Consider the following 22619-nt stretch of genomic DNA (forward strand, 5'->3'; position numbering starts at 1 on the left):
TGCTTGAGCCCAGGAATACTCCAACTGGGTAACATAGCAAGACCCTGTCTCTTTAAAAAAAGTTTTTACAAGTAAGAGAAAGTCATATATTGATAATGAGGTCAATTTATTGGAAGATAAAACAATTATAAACACATACCAAATAACGGATCCCCAAAATACATGACACGAACATTGACAGAATTGAAGGAAGAATTCTACAATAGTAGTTGGAGACTTCAATACCTACTTTTATTTATTTTATTTTTAGAGACAGAGTCTTGCTCTGTTGCCCAGGCTGGAGTGGTGTGATCATAGTTCACTGCAGCCTTGACCTCCTAGATTTAAGTGATCCTCCTGCCTCAGCCAAAATACTGTTGTTACAGGCACGAGCCACTGTGGCTAGCCAATACTCACTTTTAATAACAGACAGAACAACTCGTCAGAAAATTAGTAAGGAAATGGCCGGGCAAGGTGCCTCACACCTGTAATCCCAGCACTTTGGGAGGCCGAGGCGGGTGGATCACAGAGTCAGGAGATTGAGACCATCCTGGCTAACATGGTGAAACCCCATCTCTACTAAAAATACAAAAAAATTAGCCAGGCATGGTGGCGGGCACCTGTAGTCCCAGCTGCTCGGGAGGCTGAGGCAGGAGAATGGCATGAACCCGGGAGGTGGAGCTTGCAATAAGCCGAGATCATGCCACTGCACTCGAGCCTGGACAACAGAGTGAGACTGTGTCTCAAAAAAAAAAAAAAAAAAAAAAAAAAACACAAACAGAAAATTAGTAAGGAAATCCCAGCACTTTGGGAGGACAAGAAAGGATAAGCAGGAGTGTCACTTAAGCCCAGAAATCTGAGACCAGCCTGGGTAACATAGTTAGACCCTGTCTCTACAAAAAATTAATTAATTGGGCATGGTGGCACATGCCTGTAGTCCCAGCTATCCGAGGGGCTAAGGTGAGAGGATTCCTTGAGCCCAAGAAGTCAAGGCTGTTGTATTGTGCTGTGATTGTGCCACTGTACTCCAGCCTGGGTGACAGAGTGAGATCCTGTCTCTATTAAAAAAAAAAAAGAGAGAAGAAAATTAGTAAGGAAATAGAACACTACAAACCAACTCGACCTAACAGACATATATAGACCATTCCATCCAACAACTGCAAAATGCAGATGCTTCTCACATGTACATGAAATATCCTCCAGGATAGACCATATGTTAGGCCACAAAACAAGTCTCCATAGATTTTAAAAAGTTGAAGTCATACAAAAGATCTTCTCTAACCACAATGGAATGATGCTAGAATTAATAACACAAGAGAAAACTGGAAAATTCACAAATATAGAAATTAAACAACATATTCTTTTTCTTTTTCATTTTTTTGAAACAGATTTTCACTCTGTCGTCCAGGCTGGAGTGCAGTGGCATGATCTCAGCTCACCGCAACCTCCTGCGTTCAAGCAATTCTCTCACCTCAGCCTCCTGAGTAGCTGGGACTACAGGCACGTGCCACCATGCCCAACTAATTTTTGTATTTTTAGTAGCGACGAGGTTTCACCATGTTGGCCAGGCTGGTCTCAAACTCCTGACCTCTGGTGATCCACCTGCCTTGGCCTCCCAAAGTTCTAGGATTATAGGTGTGAGCCACCACGCCTGGCCTCCTTTTTTGTTTTTAATTTTTGTGGGTGAAACAACATAGTTTTTTTTTTTTTTTTGAGACGGGGTCTCTCTCTGTCATCCAGGCTGGAGTGCAGTGGTATGATCATGGTTCAGTGCAACCTTGACCTCCAGCTACTACAGGCACACACCACCACACCCAGCTAATTTTTGCTTTTTTTTTTTTTTTTTTTATAGAGACAGAGTTTCACCATGTTGCCCAGGCTGGGCTCAAGAGATCTGCTGGCCTTGGTCTCCCAAAGTGCTAGGGTTACAGGCATGAGCCACTGCGCCCAGCCAACAACATACTCTTAAATGACTAATGAGTCAAAGAAGAAATCACAAGGGAAATTAGATTATACTTTGAGATGAATGAAAATGAAAACATGCCAGATGGTGTGGGATGCAGCAAAATTAGTGCTCAGAGAGAACTTTATAGCTATAAATATTTAAATTAAAAAAAAAAAGTCCAGGTGTAGTGGCTCACATTTGTAATCCCAACACTTTGGGAGGCCAAAGTGGGAGGATTGCTTGAGCCCAAGAGTTCAAGACCAGTCTGGGCAATATAGTGAGACTTCATCTCTACAGAAAAACTTTAAAATTAGCCAAGTATGGTGGTGCAAACCTGTAATCCCAGGTGCTTGGGAGGCTGAGGTGGGAGGAGAGCTTATGCCTGGAAGGGAGAGGTTGCAGTGAGCTGAGATTGCACCATTGCATTCCAGCCTGTCTCAAAAAAAAAAAAATCTGAAATCAATAATCTAATTTATACCTTATGGCACTAGAAAAAGAAGAGTAAACTAAACTCAAAAAGCAAAAGGAGCCGGGCGTGGTGGCTCACGCCTGTAATCCCAGCACTTTGGGAGGTCGAGACGGGCGGATCATGAAGTCTGGGGTTCAAGACCAGCCTGGCCAACATGGTGAAACTCCGTCTCTACTAAAGATACAAAAAAAAAAAAAAAAAAAAAATTAGCCTGGCGTGGTGGCACGAGCCTGTAGTCCCAGCTACTCAGGAGGCTGAGGCAGGAGAATCACTTGAACCTGGGAGGCGGAGGTTGCAGTGAGCCGATATCGCGTCATCGCACTGCAGCCTGGGCGACAGAGAGAGACTCTGTCTCAAAAAAAAAAGAAAAAGAAAGGAAGGAAATAAAGATTAGAGTGGAGATAAAGCAAAAGAAAAGAAAAACAATAGAAGAATCAATGGAACTAAAACTTGGTTCTTTAAAAAGATCAACAAAATTGTCAAACCTTTAGCTAGACTGAGGAGAGAAGACTCAAATAAGTAAAATCGGGATAAAAGTGGGGATGTTGCTATTGATTTTAAAGACATAAAAAGGATTATAAGAGAGTACTATGAACAATTGTATGCCAACAAATTAGATAACCTAGTTGAAATGGATGAATTCCTAGAAACACGCAAAACTACAAAAACTGAATCAAGAAGTAAAGTCTAAACATACCTATAACAAGGAAAAAATTAAATTATTAATATTATTATTGTGGGTTTTTTTTTTTTTTGTGACAGAGTCTTGCTCTGTTCCCTAGGCTGGAGTGCAGTGGCATCATCTCAGCTCACTGCAATCTCTGCCTCCTACATTCAAACGATTCTCCTGCCTCAGCCTCCCAAGTAGCTGGGATTACAGGCACTGGCCACCACACCCAGCTAATTTTTGTATTTTTAGTAGAGATGGGGTTTCGCCATGTTGGCCAGGCTAGTCTCGAACTCCTGGCCTCAAGGATTCACCCGCCTTGGCCTCCCAAAGTGCTGGGATTACAGGTGTGAGCCACTGCGCCCAGCCAAAAAAGATTAGTAACAAAAACCTCCAAAAAACAAAAAGTCTAAAACCAGATGGCTTCACTGGTGAATTCCACCACATATTTAAAGAAGTAACTCAATCTACTCACGGTCTTCCAAAAAAATTGAAGCGAAAGAAACATTTTCTTGAGGTCAGATAACACATTTCAGATGACACCATAGGAGAAGAAACTAATGTCCCTTAATTATAGAGGCAAAAGTCCCAAACAAAATGCTAGCAAACCAAATCCGACAGCACAATAAAAGAATTATACACCAGGGCTAGTGAGATTTATCTCAGGAATGCAAGAGTGATTCAATACAAGAAAAGTGGTCATTGTAATATACTACATTATTAGAAAGAGAAAAAACACAGTCATCTAAGTTGACACAGAAAAACATTTGACAAAATCCAACACCCTTTCATGATAAAAACACTCAGCAAACTAGGAATAGAAGGGAACTTAATGAACATGATAAGGGCATTTATGAAAGCCAAAGCACACATCATACTCAGTAGTGTGACACTGAAGGCTTTCCTTCTAAGATTTGGAACAAGACAAGGATGCCGGCTTCAACCACTGCTATTCAACATCGTACCAGGAGTTTCAGGCAAGGAAAAAAAAACATCCAAATTGGAAAACAAGAAATAAAAGTATCTCTGTTCACAGAGGACATGGTCCCAAATATAAAATCACAAAGAAGTCTCAAAAGAAAACAACAATAAAAAAGCGGCTATTAAAGCTAACGAACAAATTTAGCAGAGTTGCAGGTTACAGGATGAACTCAGACTGGGCACAGTGGCTTACGCCTGTGTTCCCAGCATTTTGGGAGCTGAGGTGGCAGGATCACTTGAGCCCTGGAGTTTGAGACAAGCCTGGACAACATAGGGAGATACTCTCTCTACAAAAAAAAAAATTAAAAAATTAGCCAGGCATGTTGGTGCGTACCTGTAGTCCCAGCTAACTGGGAGGCTGAGGGAGGAGGATGGCCTGAGCATAGGAGGTCAAGGTTGCAGTGACTGGTGATCACATCACTGTACTTTAGCCTGGATGATAGAGCAACACTCTGTCTCAGAAAAAAAAAAAAAAAAAAAAAAAAGAAAGAAAAAAGAAAGATCAACTCACAAAAATCTTGTGGGCTGGGCTCAGTGGCTTGTACCTGTAATCCTGGCACTTTGAGAGGCTAAGGCAGGAGGATCACTACTTGAGGCCAGGAGTTCGAGACCAGTGTGGTCAACATAGCAAGACCTCGTCTCTATAAAATAATTTTTTGCGGAGATAGGGTCTTATTCTGTCACCCAGGCTTGAGTGCAGTTGTGCCATCATGGCTCACTGCTTGACCTCCTGTGCTGGAGCAATCCTTCCACCTCAGCCTCCCAAGTAGCTGGGACTATAGGCATATACCACCACATCCAGCTAATTTTTGTATTTTTTGTAGAGATGGGGTTTTGCCATGTTGCCCAGGCTGGTCTCGAATTCCTGGGCTCAAGTGATCCTCCCACCTCAGCCTCCCAAAGTGCTGGGGTTATAGGCATGAGCCACTGTGCCCAGGTGTATAAAATATTTTTTAAAATTTGTATAAAGATTTTTTTTTTAAGACAGGTTGTTGCTCTGTTGCCCAGGCTGGAGTGCACTGGCATGATCTCAGCTCACTGAAACCTCTGCCTCCCAGGCTCAAGTGATCCTCCCACCTGAGCCTCCCAAGTAGGTAGGACCACAGGCATGTGCCACCACGCCTGCCTAATTTTTTGTAGAGATGTGCTATTGCCATATTGCCTAGGCTGTTCTTGAACTCCTGGCTTCAAGTGATCCTGCCACCTCGGCCTCCCAAAGTGCTGAGATTACAGGCATGAGCCATGGTGTCTGGCCCAATTGTGTTTATATACACCAGCAATGAACAACTGAAAAAGGAAATAATAAAGACAATTATATTTTCCATAGCATTCAAAAGAATAAAATGCCTGGGAACAAATTTAACCAAGAAGTTGAAAGATTTGTACACCAAAAACTACAAAACATTGCTGAAAGAAATTAAGGAAGGCCAGGTGCAGTGGTTCATGCCTGTAATTCCAGCACTTTGGGAGGCTGAGGCAGAAGGATTGCTTGAGCCAAGAAGTTCAAGACCAGCCTAGGCAACATAGGGCCCTGTCTCTACAAATTTTATATATATATATATATATATATTTTTTTTTTTTTTTTTTTTTTTTTTGAGATGGAGTCTCACTCTGTCGCCCAGGCTGGGGTGCAGTGGCGCAATCTCCACTCACTGGAACCTCCGTCTTCCAGGTTCAAGTGATTCTCCTGCCTCAGCCTCCTGAGTAGCTGGGATTACGGGTGCTTGCCATCATGCCCAGCTAATTTTTTTCTAATTTTAGTAGAGACGGGGTTTCACCATGTTGGCCACATTGCTCTCAAACTCCTGACCTCAGGTGATCCACCCACCTTGGCATCCCAAAGTGTTGGGATTACAGGCGTGAGCCACCACACCCAGGGTCTACAAATAATTTTTAAGATAACTTAGCTGGGTGTGGTCGCATGCGCCTCTTATTCCTAGCTACTTGGGAGGCTGAGGCAGGAGGATCAGCTGAACCTGGAAGGTCAAGACTGCAGTGAGCCATGATTGCACCACTGCACTCCTGCCTGGGCAACAGAGTGAAACCCTGTCTTGCTTTAAAAAAAAAAGCAACAACATAGGGTGCAGTGGCTCACACCTGTAATCCCAACACTTTGGGAGGCCAAGGCAGGCAGATTGCTAAAGCTCACGAGTTCAAGACCAGCCTGATCAGCATGGAGAAACCCTGTCTCTACAAAAAATTAAAAGAAAAAGAAAAAAAAGGCTGGGTGTGGTGGCTCACACCTGTAATCCCAACACTTTGGGAGGCTGAAGCAGGCAGATCACAAGGTCAGGAGTTTGAGACCAGCCTGGCCAACATGATGAAACCCTGTCTCTACTAAAAAAAAAAATAATAATAATAATAAAAAAATAGCCAGGCACAGTGGCAGGTGCCTGTAGTCCCAGCTACTTGGGAGGCTGAGGCAGGAGAATTGCCTGAACCCGGGAGGCAGAGGTTGCAGTGAGCTGAGATCACACCAGTGCACTCCAGCCTGGGTGACAGAGCAAGACTCCATCTTGAAAAAAAAAATTACATGGGTATGGTGATGCGTGCCTGTAGCCCAGCTACCAGCACTCTAGCCTAGGTGACAAAGTGAGACCCTGTCTCAAAAAAGAAAAAATTAAAGAGGACCTATATAAATGGAAAGGCATTTCATGTTCATGTTGAAGACATGATATTGTTAAGATGGCAGTATTCCCCAAAGTGATCTATGGATTTAATGCAATCCCTATCAGAATTTTAATGGCTTTTCTTCAGAAATGGAAAAGCTGACCCCTCTAATTCATAGGGAACTGTAAGAGGGCCTGAACAGCCAAAAGAATCTTGAAAAAGCAAAACAAAACTGGAGGACTCAAACTTCCTAGTTTCCAAATGTATTGCAAAGCTATAGTAATCAAAACAGTGTGGTATTGCCATAAGTATAAACATATAGACCACTAGAATAGAATCAAGAGTCCAGAATTAAACATCTATGGCCAGTTGATTTTCAACAAGGATGTCAAAACTATTCAATGGAGAAAGAATAGTCTCTTCAATAAGTGGTGCTGAAACCACTAGGTATTCACACTGAAAAAGAACTCATTCACCCCTACCTCATGCCATATGAAAATATTAACTCAAAATGGATCAATGACCTAAGTATAAGAGTTAAAATTATAAATCTCTTTGAAGAAGTCATACAGTAAATCTTAATGACCTTAAATTTGGCAATGGATTTGTAGAACAAAAGTATAAGCAACAAAAGAAAAAATAATTAGACTTCACCAAAACTAAAAATATTTGTGCATCAAAGGATATTATCAAAAAGTAAAATAACAACTACAGAAAGGGAGAAAATATTTACAAATGATATATCTAATGAGTACAGGTGATAACAACAAAAAGACAACATAGTTTAAAAAGGAGCAAAGGACTTGAATTGACATTCTCCAAAGAAGACCTGTGAATAGCTAAGAAGCACATGAAAAGATGCTAACTCTCATTAGTTTAGGGATATACAAATCGAAACCACAGTGAGATACCACTTCACACCCACTGGATAGCCATTAAAAAAAAAAAAGAAAGAAAAGAAAGTGTTAGGATGTGGACAAACTGGAACTCTCATACAGTGCTAATGGAAGTATAAAATAGTACAGCTACTGTGGGAAACAGTTTGTTCCTCAAAAAATTAAACATAGGCTGGGCACAGTGGCTCATGCCTGTAATCCCAGCTCTTTGGGAGGCCAAGATGGGTGGATCACTTGAGCCCAGGAGTTCAAGACCAGCCTGTGCAACATGGTGAAACCTTGTCTCCACAAAAAAATACAGAAAATTACCTGGGCATGGTGGTACACACCTGTAGTCCAAGCTACTCAGGAGACTGAGGTGGAAGAATCACCTGAGCCGCAGAGGTTGAGACTGTAATAAGCCAAGTTCATGCCACTGCACTCCAGCCTGGGTGTCAGAATGAGACCCTGTCTCAAAAAAAAAAAGATTGAAAACAGGTACTCAAACAAATACACACAGATGTTCATGGCAACACTATTCACAATAATCAAAGCTGAGGGTGATGGCTCACACCTGTAATCCCAGCTCTTTGTTAGGCCAAGGCAGGAGGATTGCTTAAGACCAGGAGTTCAAGACCAGCCTGGACAACATATCTCTACAAAATACGAAATAAAAAAATTAGCCAGTCACGGTGGTGGGCACCTGTAGTCTTAGCTACTCTGGAGGCTGAGGCAGGAGGATCACTTGAACCCAGGAATTCAAGGTTACAGTGAGCTATGATCACACCATTGCACTTCAGCCTTGATGACAGAGCAAGACCCTTTCTCAAAAAGTCAAAAGGTAGAAACAACTGAAATGTCAATGAATAGATAAAATATAGTATGTACATACAATGGAATATTACTGAGCTATAAAAAGGAATGAAGTACCGATACATATTAAAATGTGAATGAACCTTAAAAACATTATGCCAAATGAAAGAAACCAAACACAAAAAGTCACATATTGTATGATTTTATTTATATGAAATATCCAGAATAAGTAAATCCATAGAGACGGAAAGCAGATTGGTGGTTTCCAGGGTTTGGGAGTAGGATGGAATGGGGATTGACTTCTTTTTTTTTTTTTTCCCATAAAGTGAAAGCAAGTTTATTAAGAAAGTAAAGGAATAAAAGAATGGCTAGTCCATAGGCTGAGCAGCTGGGATTGACTTCTTAATGGATATGGGGTTTCTTCTGGGGTGACGAAAATGTTTTGGAACTAGATAGAGGTGGTGGTTGCACAACACTGTGGGTGTACGAAATGCCACAGAATTATACACTTTAAGATGGCTAACTTTTATGTTATGTGGATTTCACCTCAATAAAAAAAATTAAACCATGCAAGTACTAAAAGTAAGCAGGGTGTTAGTGGTAAATTCCTTTATCATCTGAAAGTAAGGAAAGCCTAATTCTGACTCAAAGTCAAACTTGTGAAGCAAAAAAAAGGTTGATAAATTAGGCCAGGTGCAGTGACTCATGCCTATAATAGCAGCACTTTGGGAGGCCCAGACAGAAGGATCACTGAAGCCCAGGAGTTTGAGGATGGAGTGAGCTATGATTGTGCTACTACACTCCAACCTGAACAACCCCATCACTAAAAAAAAAAAAAAAAGAAGTGTACAGAGAAAGAAATGCAGATAGCCATTATACATATGAAATTATGCTTAACCTTCTATAAGAGATATGAAAATTAAAACTACACTGAGATATTATTTCTCCCGTTAGATTGGAAAAAATCCAAAAGTTTGACAATACACTCTCTTGGCAAGTCTGGTGAAACTAGAAATCCTGTACATTGTTGGTGGGGGTACAAAATGGTACAATCTCTATGGAGGTAAATTTTGTAGTATCTCACAGAATTATAGTTAACCTCTGATCCAATAATCCACTTTTTTTTTGTGTGTGTGAGACGGAGTCTCGCTCTGTCGCCCAGGCTGGAGTGCAGTAGCGCCATCTCGGCTCACTGCAAGCTCTGCCTCCCGGGTTCACATCATTCTCCTGCCTCAGCCTCCTGAGTAGCTGGGACTACAGGTGCCCATCACTACACCTGGCTAATTATTTGTATTTTTAGTAGGGACAGGATTTCACTGTGTTAGCCAGGATGATCTCGATCTCCTGACCTCGTGATCTGCCTGCCTCTGCCTCCCAAAGTGCTGGAATTACAGGCGTGAGCCACCACATCCGGCCCCAATAATCCACTTTTAAGAATCTATTCTGAAGCCATTTCTATGCAAAGTTGAAATAACATTTACTTATTTATGTATTTTTTTAGAGACAGCGTCTTGCTCTGTCACCTAGGCTGGAGTACTGTGGCATGATCATGCCTGGAGAACAGTGGCATGATCACTGAAGCCTGGAATCCTGTGTTCAAGTGATCCTCCTGCCTCAGCCTCCCAAATAGCTGGGACTACAGGCATGTGCCACCATGCCCAGCTAATTTTTAAAATTTTTTGTAGAGACAGATTCTCACTTTATTGCCCAGGCTGGTCTTGAACTCCTGTCCTCAATGACTCTCCCACCTAAGCCTCCCAAAGTGCTGGGATTATAGATGTAAGCCACTGCTCCCAGCCTGAAATAACATTTATATACAGTTATTCATTATGACATTATTTAAAGTGGCAAAATATTGGAAATGACTCAGAAATTCTTTAGTGCAAGAGTGGTTGAAAAAGCTGTGGTATGTCCACTCAGTTCAATACTATGCATCTGTTAAAACTAATGAGGAAGCTCTATGTGATCTAATATGAAATAATCACCAGGATATATTATTAAGTGAAAAAAACGACGTAGAATAGTGTTAATAGTATGTTACCTATATTGTAAGTAGAGAGGGGAAATAAAGAAAAAATACATATGTATTTACAAAAAATACTTGCTAGAAGTATAAACCAGAAACAAAATTTATTACCTCAGAGTTAACAATACGGAATGGGGCTGAAGGGCATGAAGGAAACGCAGTTTCTCTGAGTGTGCCTTTTTGTATAGCTTTGACTTGTGAGCCTGTAAATGTTTTTCAAAATATAAAGTTAAAAAAGAAAAGAAACAAAACCTAAAATTGCAAAAAAAGAAAGAAATGACCCTAACTGTATATCAAAATAGTAACATAACCACACAGGTAAAATAATTTTTCAAATAACTTTAGAATACTTTATCAGTTCTTTAGTGAGACAAAAGGAACTATAATTGTAATCCTTATTCAGTAGTTTAATTGTTAATAGTGATATTGATACTACAGTGATATTGATACTACGTATATAGTGTGTGAATATATATGCATTATAGAGTAGCAAATAAGGAATTACGTTCCTGTTATTAGGAACCAGTATTTTCAAAGTAAGATAAATTAGATAGAAGTATAAATTCAAAAGACTTTTAAAATACTGTAATGATAAATATGAATTGGAAATATCAATTGAATTCTGGTTTTTAAGTGCTTTTTCTAGTACTATGCATTGGGAAATGTAGCATGAGCTCCTTTAGCAACTAGATTTTGGTCTCTATGTACCATTATCCACTAAAAGTAACCAGGATTCCATGGGGAAATAACTTGATTTTTGGTCTAGAGCAGGGTTTTTTTAAAGCTTTTTAGAAATTACCCTCCATCCCAGGAGTTTTTTTTTTAATTTTTATTTATTTATTTATTTATTTTATTATTATTATTATACTTTAAGTTCTAAGGTACATGTGCACAACATGCAGGTTTGTTACATATGTATACATGTGCCATGTTGGTGTGCTGCACCCATTAACTCATCATTTAACATTAGGTATATCTCCTAATGCTATCCCTCCCCCCTCCCCTCACCCAACCAGGAGTTTTTTTTAGAATTTTTTTCCCTAATTACCTCCTACCACATGAAATTTTAACACCACAGATATATCATATATCTGTTTATGTATTGTGACCATTTGGTGGACCATAAACCATTGGAATAGCTAAGATTTTTTTACCCCCACCAAGAACCAATTTTGTTTAGAATGCATGGTTGAGGGCGAAGAAAGCCCAGGATGATCTTGCAGCATGTTGTAAAGGAAAGCAAGGAAGCAGTCAAGGCCAAAGAGGCTCCCAGTGACCAAAATTGGGACAATTTGAGCATTAAAAAGGATAATTATGTAGTTGATTGAAGTACACTGAATGTAGCTACTCAGGAGGCTGAAGTGGGAGTATCGCTTGAGCCTAGGGGTTTAGACCAGCCTGAGCAACATGGCTAGATCTTATCTCTAAGACAATTAAAAAATTAGCCAGGCATGGTGGCACACACCTATAGTCCTAGTTGCTCAGTGGGCTGATGTTGGAGGATTGCTTGAGCCCAGGAGTTTGAGGCTGCAGTGAACTATGCTAGCATCACTGCATTCCAGCTACTGACAGAGTAAGACCTTGTCTCTAAAACACACACACACACACACACACACACACACACACTGAATATATATAATAAAAATCCACAAGCTCATAATGAATGAAAACAAGAGCTGGGTGTTGGGCAAGGTAGCTCATGCACCTGTAATCCCAGCACTTTGGAAGGCCGAGGCAGGGGAATCACTTGAGTTCAGGAGTTCGAGACCAGCCCGGGCAACATGGTGAAACCCCATCTCTACAAAAATGCAGAAATGAGCTAGGCATTGTGCTATGTGCCTGTAGTCCCAGCTACTCAGGAAGCTGAGGTTGGAGGATCGCTTGAACCTGGGAGTTTGAGGCTTCAGTGAGCTGTGATCGTACCACTGCACTCTAGCATGGGTGACAGAGCAAGACTCTGTCCCCCCACCACCAAAATTAAGTAAATAAGACAAATTAATACTCATCCACCACTATTGGAGAATATTTTTCACTAACTCTCTACTCTGAAAACCAATTAAAGGGAAATAAACATTCTGCCTTTTCAGTGAGAACTGTAGTTCAGTATAATCAAATAGTCCCATTTGCAGAAGGAAAGCTCTTCTTTACAGAAAATATGCCAGTTGATGGTGGAGAACTAGACATTCCCCAAAGGATCACCCCTAATCAGAAGGGGAAAGCTTCACAATGAGATCTTGTTTGTGCCACATTAACCTAGTTAGTAAACTTAGCCTTACTTATAATGGGACAATGAGACAATATGCCTCCAGTATGATGCAATATACAATACATGGGATCACCTCTTAAAGTATTCTTAGCAAAATTATTTAACATAAATCAGCTAAGTTAGATCAATTTCCAGTTAATAGGGAATACAAGGGATAGTGAAATAAGTTAAATGATTCTGTGTGGAAACAATCAGACAAGTCCAGAATGTGGGACATGACCTTCTGCAAAGACAACTGGCCTGTTCCTTTCCCTTTTCTCTTTTTCTCTTTTTTTTGGGGGATGGAGTCTTGCTTTGTTGCCCAGGCTGGAGTGCAGTGGCATGATCTTGGCTCACTGCAACCTCTGCCTCCCGGGTTCAAGGTTCAAGTGATTCTCCTGCTTCAGCCTCCTGAGTAGCTGAGATTACAGGCGCCCACCACCATGCCTGGCTAATTTTTGTATTTTTTGTAGAAATGGGGTTTCTCCATATTGGCCAGGCTGGTCTTGACTTCCTGGTCTCAGGTGATCTACCCGCCTTGGCCTCCCAAAGTGCTGGGATTACAGGCATGAGCCACCGTGCCTGACCTTCTTTTCAAAAAGTTACTATGGGCTGGGGATGGTAGCTCACGCCTGTAATCCTAACACTTTGGAAGGCTGAGGTGGGCAGATTGCTTGAGCCCAGGAGTTCAAGATCAGCCTAGGCAGCATGGTAAAAGCCCATCTCTACTAAAATACAAAAAATTAGCCAGGAGTGGTGATATGTGCCTGTAGTCCCAGCTACTCAAGGGGCTGAGGTGTGATGATCGCTTGAGCCAGGAGGTCAAGACTGCAGTGAGCTGTGATCACACCACTGCACTCCAGCCTGGGTGACAGCGAGACCCTGTTTCAAAAAAGTTACTATGAAAAAAGGAGAGGCTGCACTATTCTAGATTAAAAGACACTTCAAAGACATAACAAGATGCAGTGCATGGTTCATGTTTGGATGCTTTTATAAAAGACATTTAGGGGAATAATTGGAAAAATTTGAATATGGACTGGGTATTGAATGATGCTAGGCAATAATTTTTAATTTTGTTTAGCTTGTTAATGGTGTTTGGCTATGTTGGAAAAATTTCTTTATATCTTTTCTCTTCTTTTTTTTTTTTTTTTTTGAGATAGAGTCTCTCTCTGTCACCCGTGGTAGAGTGCAGTGGCACAATCTCTGCTCACTGTGCAACCTCTGCCTCCTGGGTTCAAGTGATTCTCATGCCTCAACCTCCCAAATAGCTGGGATTACAGTCACGTACTACCACACCCAGCTAATTTTTTTTTTTTTTTTTTGAGACAGAGTCTTGCTCTGTCGCCCAGGCTGGAGCACAATGATGCGATCTCGGCTGACTGCAACCTCTGCTTCCCGGGTTCAAGCAATTCTCCTGCCTCAGCCTCCTAAATAGCTGGGATTACAGGCATGTGCCACCACACCCGGCTAATTTTTGTATTTTTAGTAGAGACGGGGTTTCACCATGTTGGTCAGGCTGGTCTTGAACTCCTGACCTCGTGATCTGCCTGCCCCGGCCTCCTAAAGTGCTGGGATTACAGGCGTGAGCCACTGTGCCCGGCCTTAATTTTTATATTTTTAGTAGAGACGGGATTTCTCCATGTTGACCAGGCTTGTCTTGAACTCCTGGCCTCAAGTGATCCACCCACCTTGGCCTCCCAACGTGCTGGTTTACAGGCATGAGCCACCACACCCAGCTGGAAAAATTTCTTATATTTTATTATTATTATTGAGACAGAGCTTCACTCTGTTGCCCAGGCTGGAGTGCAGTGGTGCGATCTCAGCTCACTGCAACCTCTGCCTCCCAAGTTCAAGCAATTCTCAAGCCTCAGCCTTCCGAATAGCTGGGATTACAGGCATGTGCCACCATGCCGGCTCATTTTTGTATTTTTAGTAGAGATGGGGTTTTGCTGTGTTGGCCAGGCTGGTCTTGAACTCCTGGCCTCAAGTGATCCACCTGCCTCTACCTCCTAAAGTGTTAGGATTACAGGCATGAGCCACTGCACCCAGCCATTTCTTATATTTTAGAGATGCATTTTGAAGTATTTAGAGGTGACATGTTTCATAATGTCTGTCATTTATTTTAAAACACTTTAGCATGCAGAAATAGATGAAACAAGTATGGCAAAAATGTCAATGTGTTAAATCTAGGGGACGGGTATATGGGCATTGACTGCACCAGTCTTTCAACTACTTTTTAAAAATATATGTTTGAAAATGTTCATAATACAAAGTTTAAAAAATTGAAAATGGTTTGGTTGAAGGGTCCCCAGGAAATGCTACTTCTCAGCCAAGGAAGGGTAAGTTGGCTTTGACTTATGTTGAGAACCTGTGGCTCCTGGATTCTTCCTCATATGTCTTTTTTTCTTCCCTCTCCCTTCACTTTACCTCCTTTCCAGCCCTCTTTGATTCCATGCACAGCAGCCAGGCGTCAGATAACCCATTTTCTCCACCACGTACTCTTCATTCACCTCCCCTGCAACTCCAGCAGCGCTCTGAGAAGCCCCCTTGGTGTAAGTAATCCTTTTGGAACTGCCTAGACAAAAGTCACGAAGACTGGAGTGATTGGTGAATGAGGGGCCTGTTGCATGAGGTCAAAGAAGGTGAGGGTTGAAAGACTAGGAATATCCATTCTGGGAAGCAGTCTCATCTGCCATTTCTAAGATGAAAGAAGAATCTGTTTATTCTCTCTCTTTACCTCTGTTCTCCATGTTCCTTCTATTTCATTGGAGAGAAGCTTTTCTGCAGTATTAGGAATAATTTTTTTTTTTTTGAGGGATAGAGTTTTGCCCTTGTTGCCCAGGCACGATCTTGGCTCACTGCAACCTCTGCCTCCCAATTTCAAGCGATTCTCCTGCCTCAGCCTCCCAAGTAGCTGGGATTACAGGCATGCACCACCATGCCCAGCTAAATTTTGTATTTTTAGTAGAGACGGGGTTTCTCCATATTGGTCAGGCTGGTCTCAAACTCCCAACCTCAGGTGACCCGCCTGCCTCAGAGGAATAATTTTTGATTTGGAGAGAAGTTCTTCCTCAAAGGGCTCTTTGGGGAAGAGAGAATGGAGGCTTCATTCTCCTTTGATCCCTATTTGATCTCTACAGGTTTCTCCGGTAAATATGACTAGCAGACAACCTAGATATTTAGAAAAGCTGGGAGCAGGAGGCCGGGCATGATGGCTCACGCCTGTAATCCCAGCACTGTGGGAGGCCGAGGCGGGCAGATCACGAGGTCAGGAGATCGAGACCTTCCTGGCTAACACGGTGAAACCTCGTCTCTACTAAAAATACAAAAAATTAGCTTGGTGTGGTGGCGGGTGCCTGTAGTCCCAGCTACTCGGAAGGCTGAGGCAGGAGAGTGGCGTGAACCCGGGAGGCAGAGCTTGCAGTGAGCCGAGATGGCGCCACTGCACTCCAGCCTGGGCGACAGAGTGAGACTCCGCCTCAGAAACAAAAAACAAACAAACGAAAAAAGCTGGGAGCAGGAGAGACTAGAATCTGCTACTTATTTCTACATGACTCTTCTCTCTGTTGTCTGTTTTCAGTTTTTAGTTTAAGTTGAGGTGCTGCTTTTTCCCATCTTGTTTATTATCTCTAATCTATCACTAGTTATTTTTGGTAACAGTGTGAGCAGTGGAGCCACACAGAGTTGTTAGAGTGACTATAGAGAGGAGGAGCTACCGGTGGTAATTGGAGGTGGGGATATGGGCCAGAGGCACTGGTGAAGTATCATCCTGCCTCCGGGGAATAACTGAAATCAAATATGCCTTTCATTATTTTATTTGGATAGGACCGAAGTAAAGATTTTTACTTCATTCAGCATTGGATTTAACAGTTGTAGCATTTTACCCTTTTTCTGGCATCCTGTTTGAGGAAGAAACTTTCCTCTCTGACACCAAGAATTCCTCCCCTGAATTTCAGATTATCCTACACTCTTTGTAGGGCCATTGCCCTTTTTACCTGTTTCCTGGAGTGTTTATGATTTCTGTGCCCCTGGAAATCTTACCCTTCTCCCTCTTCTGTTTCTGTTTGACCTGTTTGATTTGCCTGAATCAGACCACTAGCAGGATATTAAGGCTACTTCTTTACTTGGGTAAAGCTCAGCTTACATCTTTTCTTTTTCTTTTTTTCCATCTAGTATCAGATTTTTGACTCAGTATCAGGTGTGTAGCCTCACTGGTAAACATCTTCTTTAGGGTCTGTATGTCTGCGTCAGAAATAGGGTCCATATCTCTTAAAGCCTTGCTGGTTCAAAGCCATGATCTTCTCTATTTTTTTTTTTTTTTTGAGATAGAGTCTTGCTCTGTCACCCAGGCTGGAATACAGTGGCGCGATCTTGGCTCACTGCAACCTCCACATCCTGGGCTCAAGCGATTCTCCTGCCTCAGCCTCCCGAGTAACTGGGATTACAGGCACATGCCACCACACCTGGCTAGTTTTTGTATTTTTAGTAGAGACGGGGTTTTGCCATGTTGGCCAGGCTGGTTTCGAACTCCTGATCTCAAGTGATCCACCCACCTCGGCCTCCCAAAGTGTTGGGATTACAGGCATGAGCCACCGCGCCTGGCTTCTTTTTCTGCTTGAAGCGTGCCTCCTTTGATTCTTCTTTTTTTTTTTTTTTTTTTTTAGATGGAGTCTTGCTCTGTCATCCAGGCTGGAGTGCAATGGTGCGATCTCGGCTCACTGCAACCTCCACCTCCTGGGTTCAAGTGATTCTCCTGCCTCAGCCTCCTGAGTATCTGGGATTACAGGCATGCACTACCACGCCCAGCTAATTTTTTTTTGCATTTTTAGTAGAGAAGGAGTTTCACTATGTTGGTCAGGCTGGTCTCGAACTCCTGACCTTGTGATCTGCCCACCTCAGCCTCCCAAAGTGCTGGGATTACAGGTGTGAGCCACCGCGCCCGGCCTCTCCTTTGATTCTTTACAGAAGAGAGATAACTAGCATACCTTCAACTCAATGACGGATTGAGCCTTTGTAGGCTCAGGTTTACCAACTTTTCAAGGTTTTCTTCAATGGCAATATGTTCTGATGTTCCCTTTTCCCAGAATCTGTCATTATTGATACTATAGTGCTTTAATATATCATTATAATAATATCAACAAAAATGATATTTACCAAGGGAAAAGTAGGTTAGTCCCTTACTAGAGGTCAATGAAGCAGTAGAGGATGGAGTAGGAATCATCCCACAGTGTAATTGAAGACTCTGAGGTCTTTATTACACTACTGTCAGGATGTAGGAAATCAGTTTTTTAATGTTTTCTGTGTATATAATGTGCACAATCTTGTAACATTGTATGTCCCAGGACTTACAAGCGTCTTAACTCTGGATCCATAGATGTGGTTTCAGGCTAGAGTCTATGAGCTTCAGGAATCACATGTAAAGATTAGTGTGAATATTCTTATATACATTTTTCCTGGAAGATATCTATGACTTAGTACTTCAAAGGGGCCACTGACCCCTAGAAAGGTTAAGAACTGCCGTGTAGAAATTCCATGGCCATCTTCCATTTTTGGGTAAACCATTTTCTTTCTTTCTTTTTTTTTTTTCCTGAGATAGAGTCTTGCTTTGTTGCCCAGGCTGGAGTACAGTGGCATGATTTCGGCTCACTGCAACCTCCACCTCTGGGGTTCAAGTGATTCTCCTGCCTCAGCCTCCTGAGTAGCTGGGATTACAGACAGCTGCCACTACGCCTGGCTAATTTTTATATTTTTAGTAGAGACAAGGTTTCGCCATGTTGGCCAGGCTGGTTTAGAGCTCCTGACCTCAAGTGATCTGCCTGCCTCGGCCTCCCAAAGTGCTAGGATTACAGGCGTGAGCCACCGCACCCAGCCAGGTAAACCATTTTCTTTCCTATTGTTCTGATTTACATGGTTTTTCTACATTCTTCTTCCAACTTATCATTTGGGCTATAAATAATGATTACCTCTGCCCCAGAAATACATTGATTGCTTTAAAGAATGATTCTTAACAGAAGGTGTACATCAGATTCAATTGGGAGTGTTCCAACAAAATTATATTGCCTTCTTCCTCCTCCCTCCTCCAAGCTACACCTTTACACTAAACCTATAGAATTAGAATCTCTGGAGTTGAAAACTGGAAATTAGTATTTAAAAAAATTGTTTTCATGATTTTGATTATGAACCACTGGGCTAAAGTATTCATATGCTTCCAAAGTAGGAATGAGAGGCCTTGGGAACTTGGAATTGGGATGGGAGTGTATTTGTGAAAGAACCAGATGAAGTGGGTCTTAGCACTCTCTGCTGAAGTCTTAGATGTACCTTATTGTTACTCTCAAAGTATATATTAGGCCAGGGTGACAGTTCCTGAGGTAAGCAAACTTACGAGTCTCTGCTTAACTTAGGAAGAATTCAGACACTCTTCCCTCAAGACATAAGTAGCATAGGCCAACCATTCTAGCATTTGAACTATCTGCACAGGGTAGAGCCTACTCTTCCAGCTTCTCTGACTTGATCTCTTGACTTTGCTTTACAGACAGCAGTGGCCCTTCTAGCACTGTGTCCAGTGCTGGTCCTTCCTCCCCTACTACAGTAGATGGTAACTCCCAATTTGGCTTCAGTGATCAACCCTCCCTAAATTCACAAGTGGCTGAAGAACATCAAGGCCTTGGGCTTCTCCAGGAGACCCCTGGGAGTGGAGCACAAGAGCTCTCCATAGAAGGGGAGCAAGAGCTTTTTGAACCAAATCAGTCCCCACAGGTGCCACCTGTGGAAACCAGCCAGCCATACGAGGAGGTGGCTGAGGAGGTCAGCCAGCCATGCCAGGAGGTCCCTGACATCAGCCAGCCATGCCAGGACATTTCTGAGGCCCTCAGCCAGCCATGTCAGGAGGTCCCTGACATCAGCCAGCCATGCCAGGAGGTCCCTGACATCAGCCAGCCATGCCAGGACATTTCTGAGGCCCTCAGCCAGCCATGTCAGGAGGTCCCTGACATCAGCCAGCAATGCCAGGAGAACCATGACAATGGTAACCACACATGCCAGGAGGTCCCTCACATCAGCCAGCCATGCCAGAAGTCCAGCCAACTGTGCCAGAAAGTCTCTGAGGAAGTTTGCCAGCTATGTCTGGAGAACTCCGAGGAGGTCAGCCAGCCATGCCAGGGGGTCTCTGTGGAGGTTGGCAAGCTGGTCCATAAGTTCCATGTAGGGGTTGGTGGCTTGGTCCAGGAAACCCTTGTAGAAGTTGGCAGCCCAGCTGAAGAGATCCCTGAGGAGGTCATCCAGCCATACCAGGAGTTCTCTGTGGAGGCTGGCAGGCTGGCTCAGGAGCCTTCTGCGATCAATCTGTTATCTCAGGGCATCCCTGAGATTGATAAACCATCCCAAGAGTTTCCTGAGGAGATTGATCTGCAAGCCCAGGAGGTCCCTGAGGAGATAAATTAGAAGTCCTGGGTGGTCCCTGAAGTGATCGATCAGCTGCCTGGAGAGGGTATTCCTCAAGCCCAGCATCCATCTGGTGATCAAAACCCTCAGAGCCAGTCTCTAGCCCATGACCAGCACTCACCCCTTCCACCAGCAACATGTGATTAATTTTCTCATTAGTGGTATCACACTATACCAGCCATTTGAGCCAGCAACCTTTTCTGTTGGCTAACTCACTGGCCAGCTCTCACCAGCGGTGTCTGGGGAAGTAGTTCTCTTGGTATGAAGCATACCTGTGCCAGAGCTGTGCTTGAGGAGGAGCCAGTTTTAGGTTCAAAGAAGCCATTGGCTCCTCACCTAGCCATTAGACTTGAATAGGATTTCCTTGGGGTGGGTTGGTCTGTCATTACCCACCCTTCTCTGAGCATCCTAGGAAATCACAGATTGTTAAAGGAAATGCCGCTTCACGCTGAAGACACCATCTGGGGACAGCAAATGCAAAAGAGGGGACCCTAGGGTCTTCACTTTGCTGGGGAAATATTCATGACTTCTCAAGGTACGCTTAGACCATATGTGCATTCAGGGGACTCTTGTCTTTGCCAGCACTCCTCAGGTGAGCCTGGGATGGCTATCTGAAATGTCTGGAAAATAGATTCCCCTTCCCAAACATCTGACGTGGCCACTAAATCTTTAGACTTGCCTTATAGATCCTTCCATATCATCCCCAAGTGCCCCTTCTGCCTCAGTCCTGTTCCTCTGGGCAATAGCTCTAGGGAAAAGTAGGTATTAGACTGCTGTGCAAAATTCAGAACAACTACGTAAAATGCTCTAGAGGATTCTTAGCCAGTCTGTGAAAGTGGGCCTCCCTCTGTGGTGGGGCTGTTTGGCTTAGGAGATGCTGTAGTAGTAGAGATAATCAGGTTCTATTTTAAGCAATCAGCAGAGATCAATATTGTACAGATACAAGCAAAGGTTTAATAAATAAATATAAATATATATATACACATACATATATGTATATATATATATATATATTTCTGTAGTTGTGCCAGGGACAGACTGGCCAAAGACCAAACACTCCAGGGTCCCCAAGAAATTTATCCTTGTATCATTGTGTCTGAGGGCCAGATATGATTATGAAGCTTTTTCCAAAGATCCAGGGATGGGAATGGGAGTGGGTAGGAGGGGTAATGCAGTCATTGGAGTCGGGGGCCGGAACATTATGAGTGCTCAATAAATATAAACTAATGAGAATGGTGGTGATGGATGATGGTGATGTCCTTGTGAATTCAAGAATGAATATGGGCTGGGCACGGTGGCTTACACCTGTAATCCTAGCACTTTGGGAGGCCAAGGCGGGCAGATCATTTGAGGTCAGGAGTTGGAGACCAACCTGGCCAACATGGTGAAACCTTTACTAAAAACACAAAAATTAGCCAGGCATGGTGGTGGACACCTATAATCCCAGCTATTCGGGAGGCTGAGGCAGGAGAATCACTTGAACCCTGGAGGCGGAGGTTGCAGCGCGCCAAAATCACGCCACTGCACTCCAGCCTGGGCAAGAAAGCAAGACTCTGTCTCAAAAAAAAAAAAAAAAAAGGGAATATGACTGTGAGTCAATTGTGTCTGTAACTGATTAATCTGAATCAGTCAAAAGCCATTATAGTTGAGCAGGAATGGGCTGTAAAAATACAGAGATCAGGCATCCAAAAACAGACTATAAAAATACAGAGATCAGCTGGGCGCGGTGGCTCACGTCTGTAATCCTAGCACTTTGGGAGGCCGAGGTGGGTGGATCATGAGGTCAAGAGATTGAGACTATCCTGGCCAACATGGTGAAACCCCGTCTCTACTAAAAATATAAAAATCAGTTGGGCGTAGTGGCACATGCCTGTACTCCCAGCTACTTGGGAGGCTGAAGCAGGAGAATTGCTTGAATCCAGGAGGTGGAGGTTACAGCAAGCCAAGATCGCGCCACTGCACTCCAGCCTGGTGACAGAGTGAGACTCTGTCTCCAAAAAAAAAAAAAAAAAAAAAAAAAAAGTAGAGATCAGGCATCCCAAGAGGTGCCTATAGCAGTTAACCCACTATCTCAAAAGGTATTTATTTATTTATTTAGAGACAGAGTCTCGCTCTGTCACCAGGCTACAGTGCAGTGGCGCAATCTCAGCTCACTGCAACTGCCACCTCCTGGATTGAAGCAATTCTCCTGCCTCAGCCTCCTGAGTAGCTGGGATTACAGATGCCCGTCAGCACACCCAGCTAATTTTTTTGTATTTTTAGTAGAGACAGGGTTTCGCCATGTTGGCCAGGCTGGTCTCGAGCTCCTGACCTCAGGTGATCTGCCCACCTTGGCCTCCCAAAGTGCTGGGATTACAGGCATGAGCCACCACGCCTGGTCCCCAGAAGGTCTTTATTGAGTAAGTAGAGTGTTGGATGGGAGACTGGAAAGAGGTTTCCTCCCTGTGAAGCACCAGAGGGTACATGCCTTCTCACCAAGTTCTTGGAATCATCCTGTTAATTTTTCACTCTGATGGAGTGTCAGGAGGAGTTTATATAAAGGGGCTATGCCCTTTCTCTGCTCCCTTGT

General features: G+C 43.0%; 1 protein-coding gene across 20 annotated transcripts in view; it reads left to right on the plus strand.

The window, feature by feature from the left end:
- The window catches only part of PPIP5K1 (diphosphoinositol pentakisphosphate kinase 1), a 56913-nt gene extending 35630 nt beyond the window's left edge, over positions 1–21283 (plus strand). For 18 of the 20 annotated variants that reach the window (XM_055276791.2, XM_063639537.1, XM_063639538.1 and 15 more), the window contains 2 exons: positions 15049–15162; positions 19143–21283. In XM_055276791.2, the coding sequence (XP_055132766.2) occupies positions 15049–15162; positions 19143–20050 (1022 nt within the window). In that variant the 3' untranslated portion in view covers positions 20051–21283. Of the gene's footprint in view, positions 1–15048; positions 15163–18363; positions 18484–19142 lie in introns of all 20 variants that reach the window. The other 2 variants (XM_063639532.1, XM_063639539.1) reach the window with 2 other exon arrangements.
- Positions 21284–22619: the final 1336 nt, after the last annotated feature.

This window comes from Symphalangus syndactylus, chromosome 5 (assembly GCF_028878055.3).
Source record: "Symphalangus syndactylus isolate Jambi chromosome 5, NHGRI_mSymSyn1-v2.1_pri, whole genome shotgun sequence".
NCBI lineage: Eukaryota > Metazoa > Chordata > Mammalia > Primates > Hylobatidae > Symphalangus > Symphalangus syndactylus.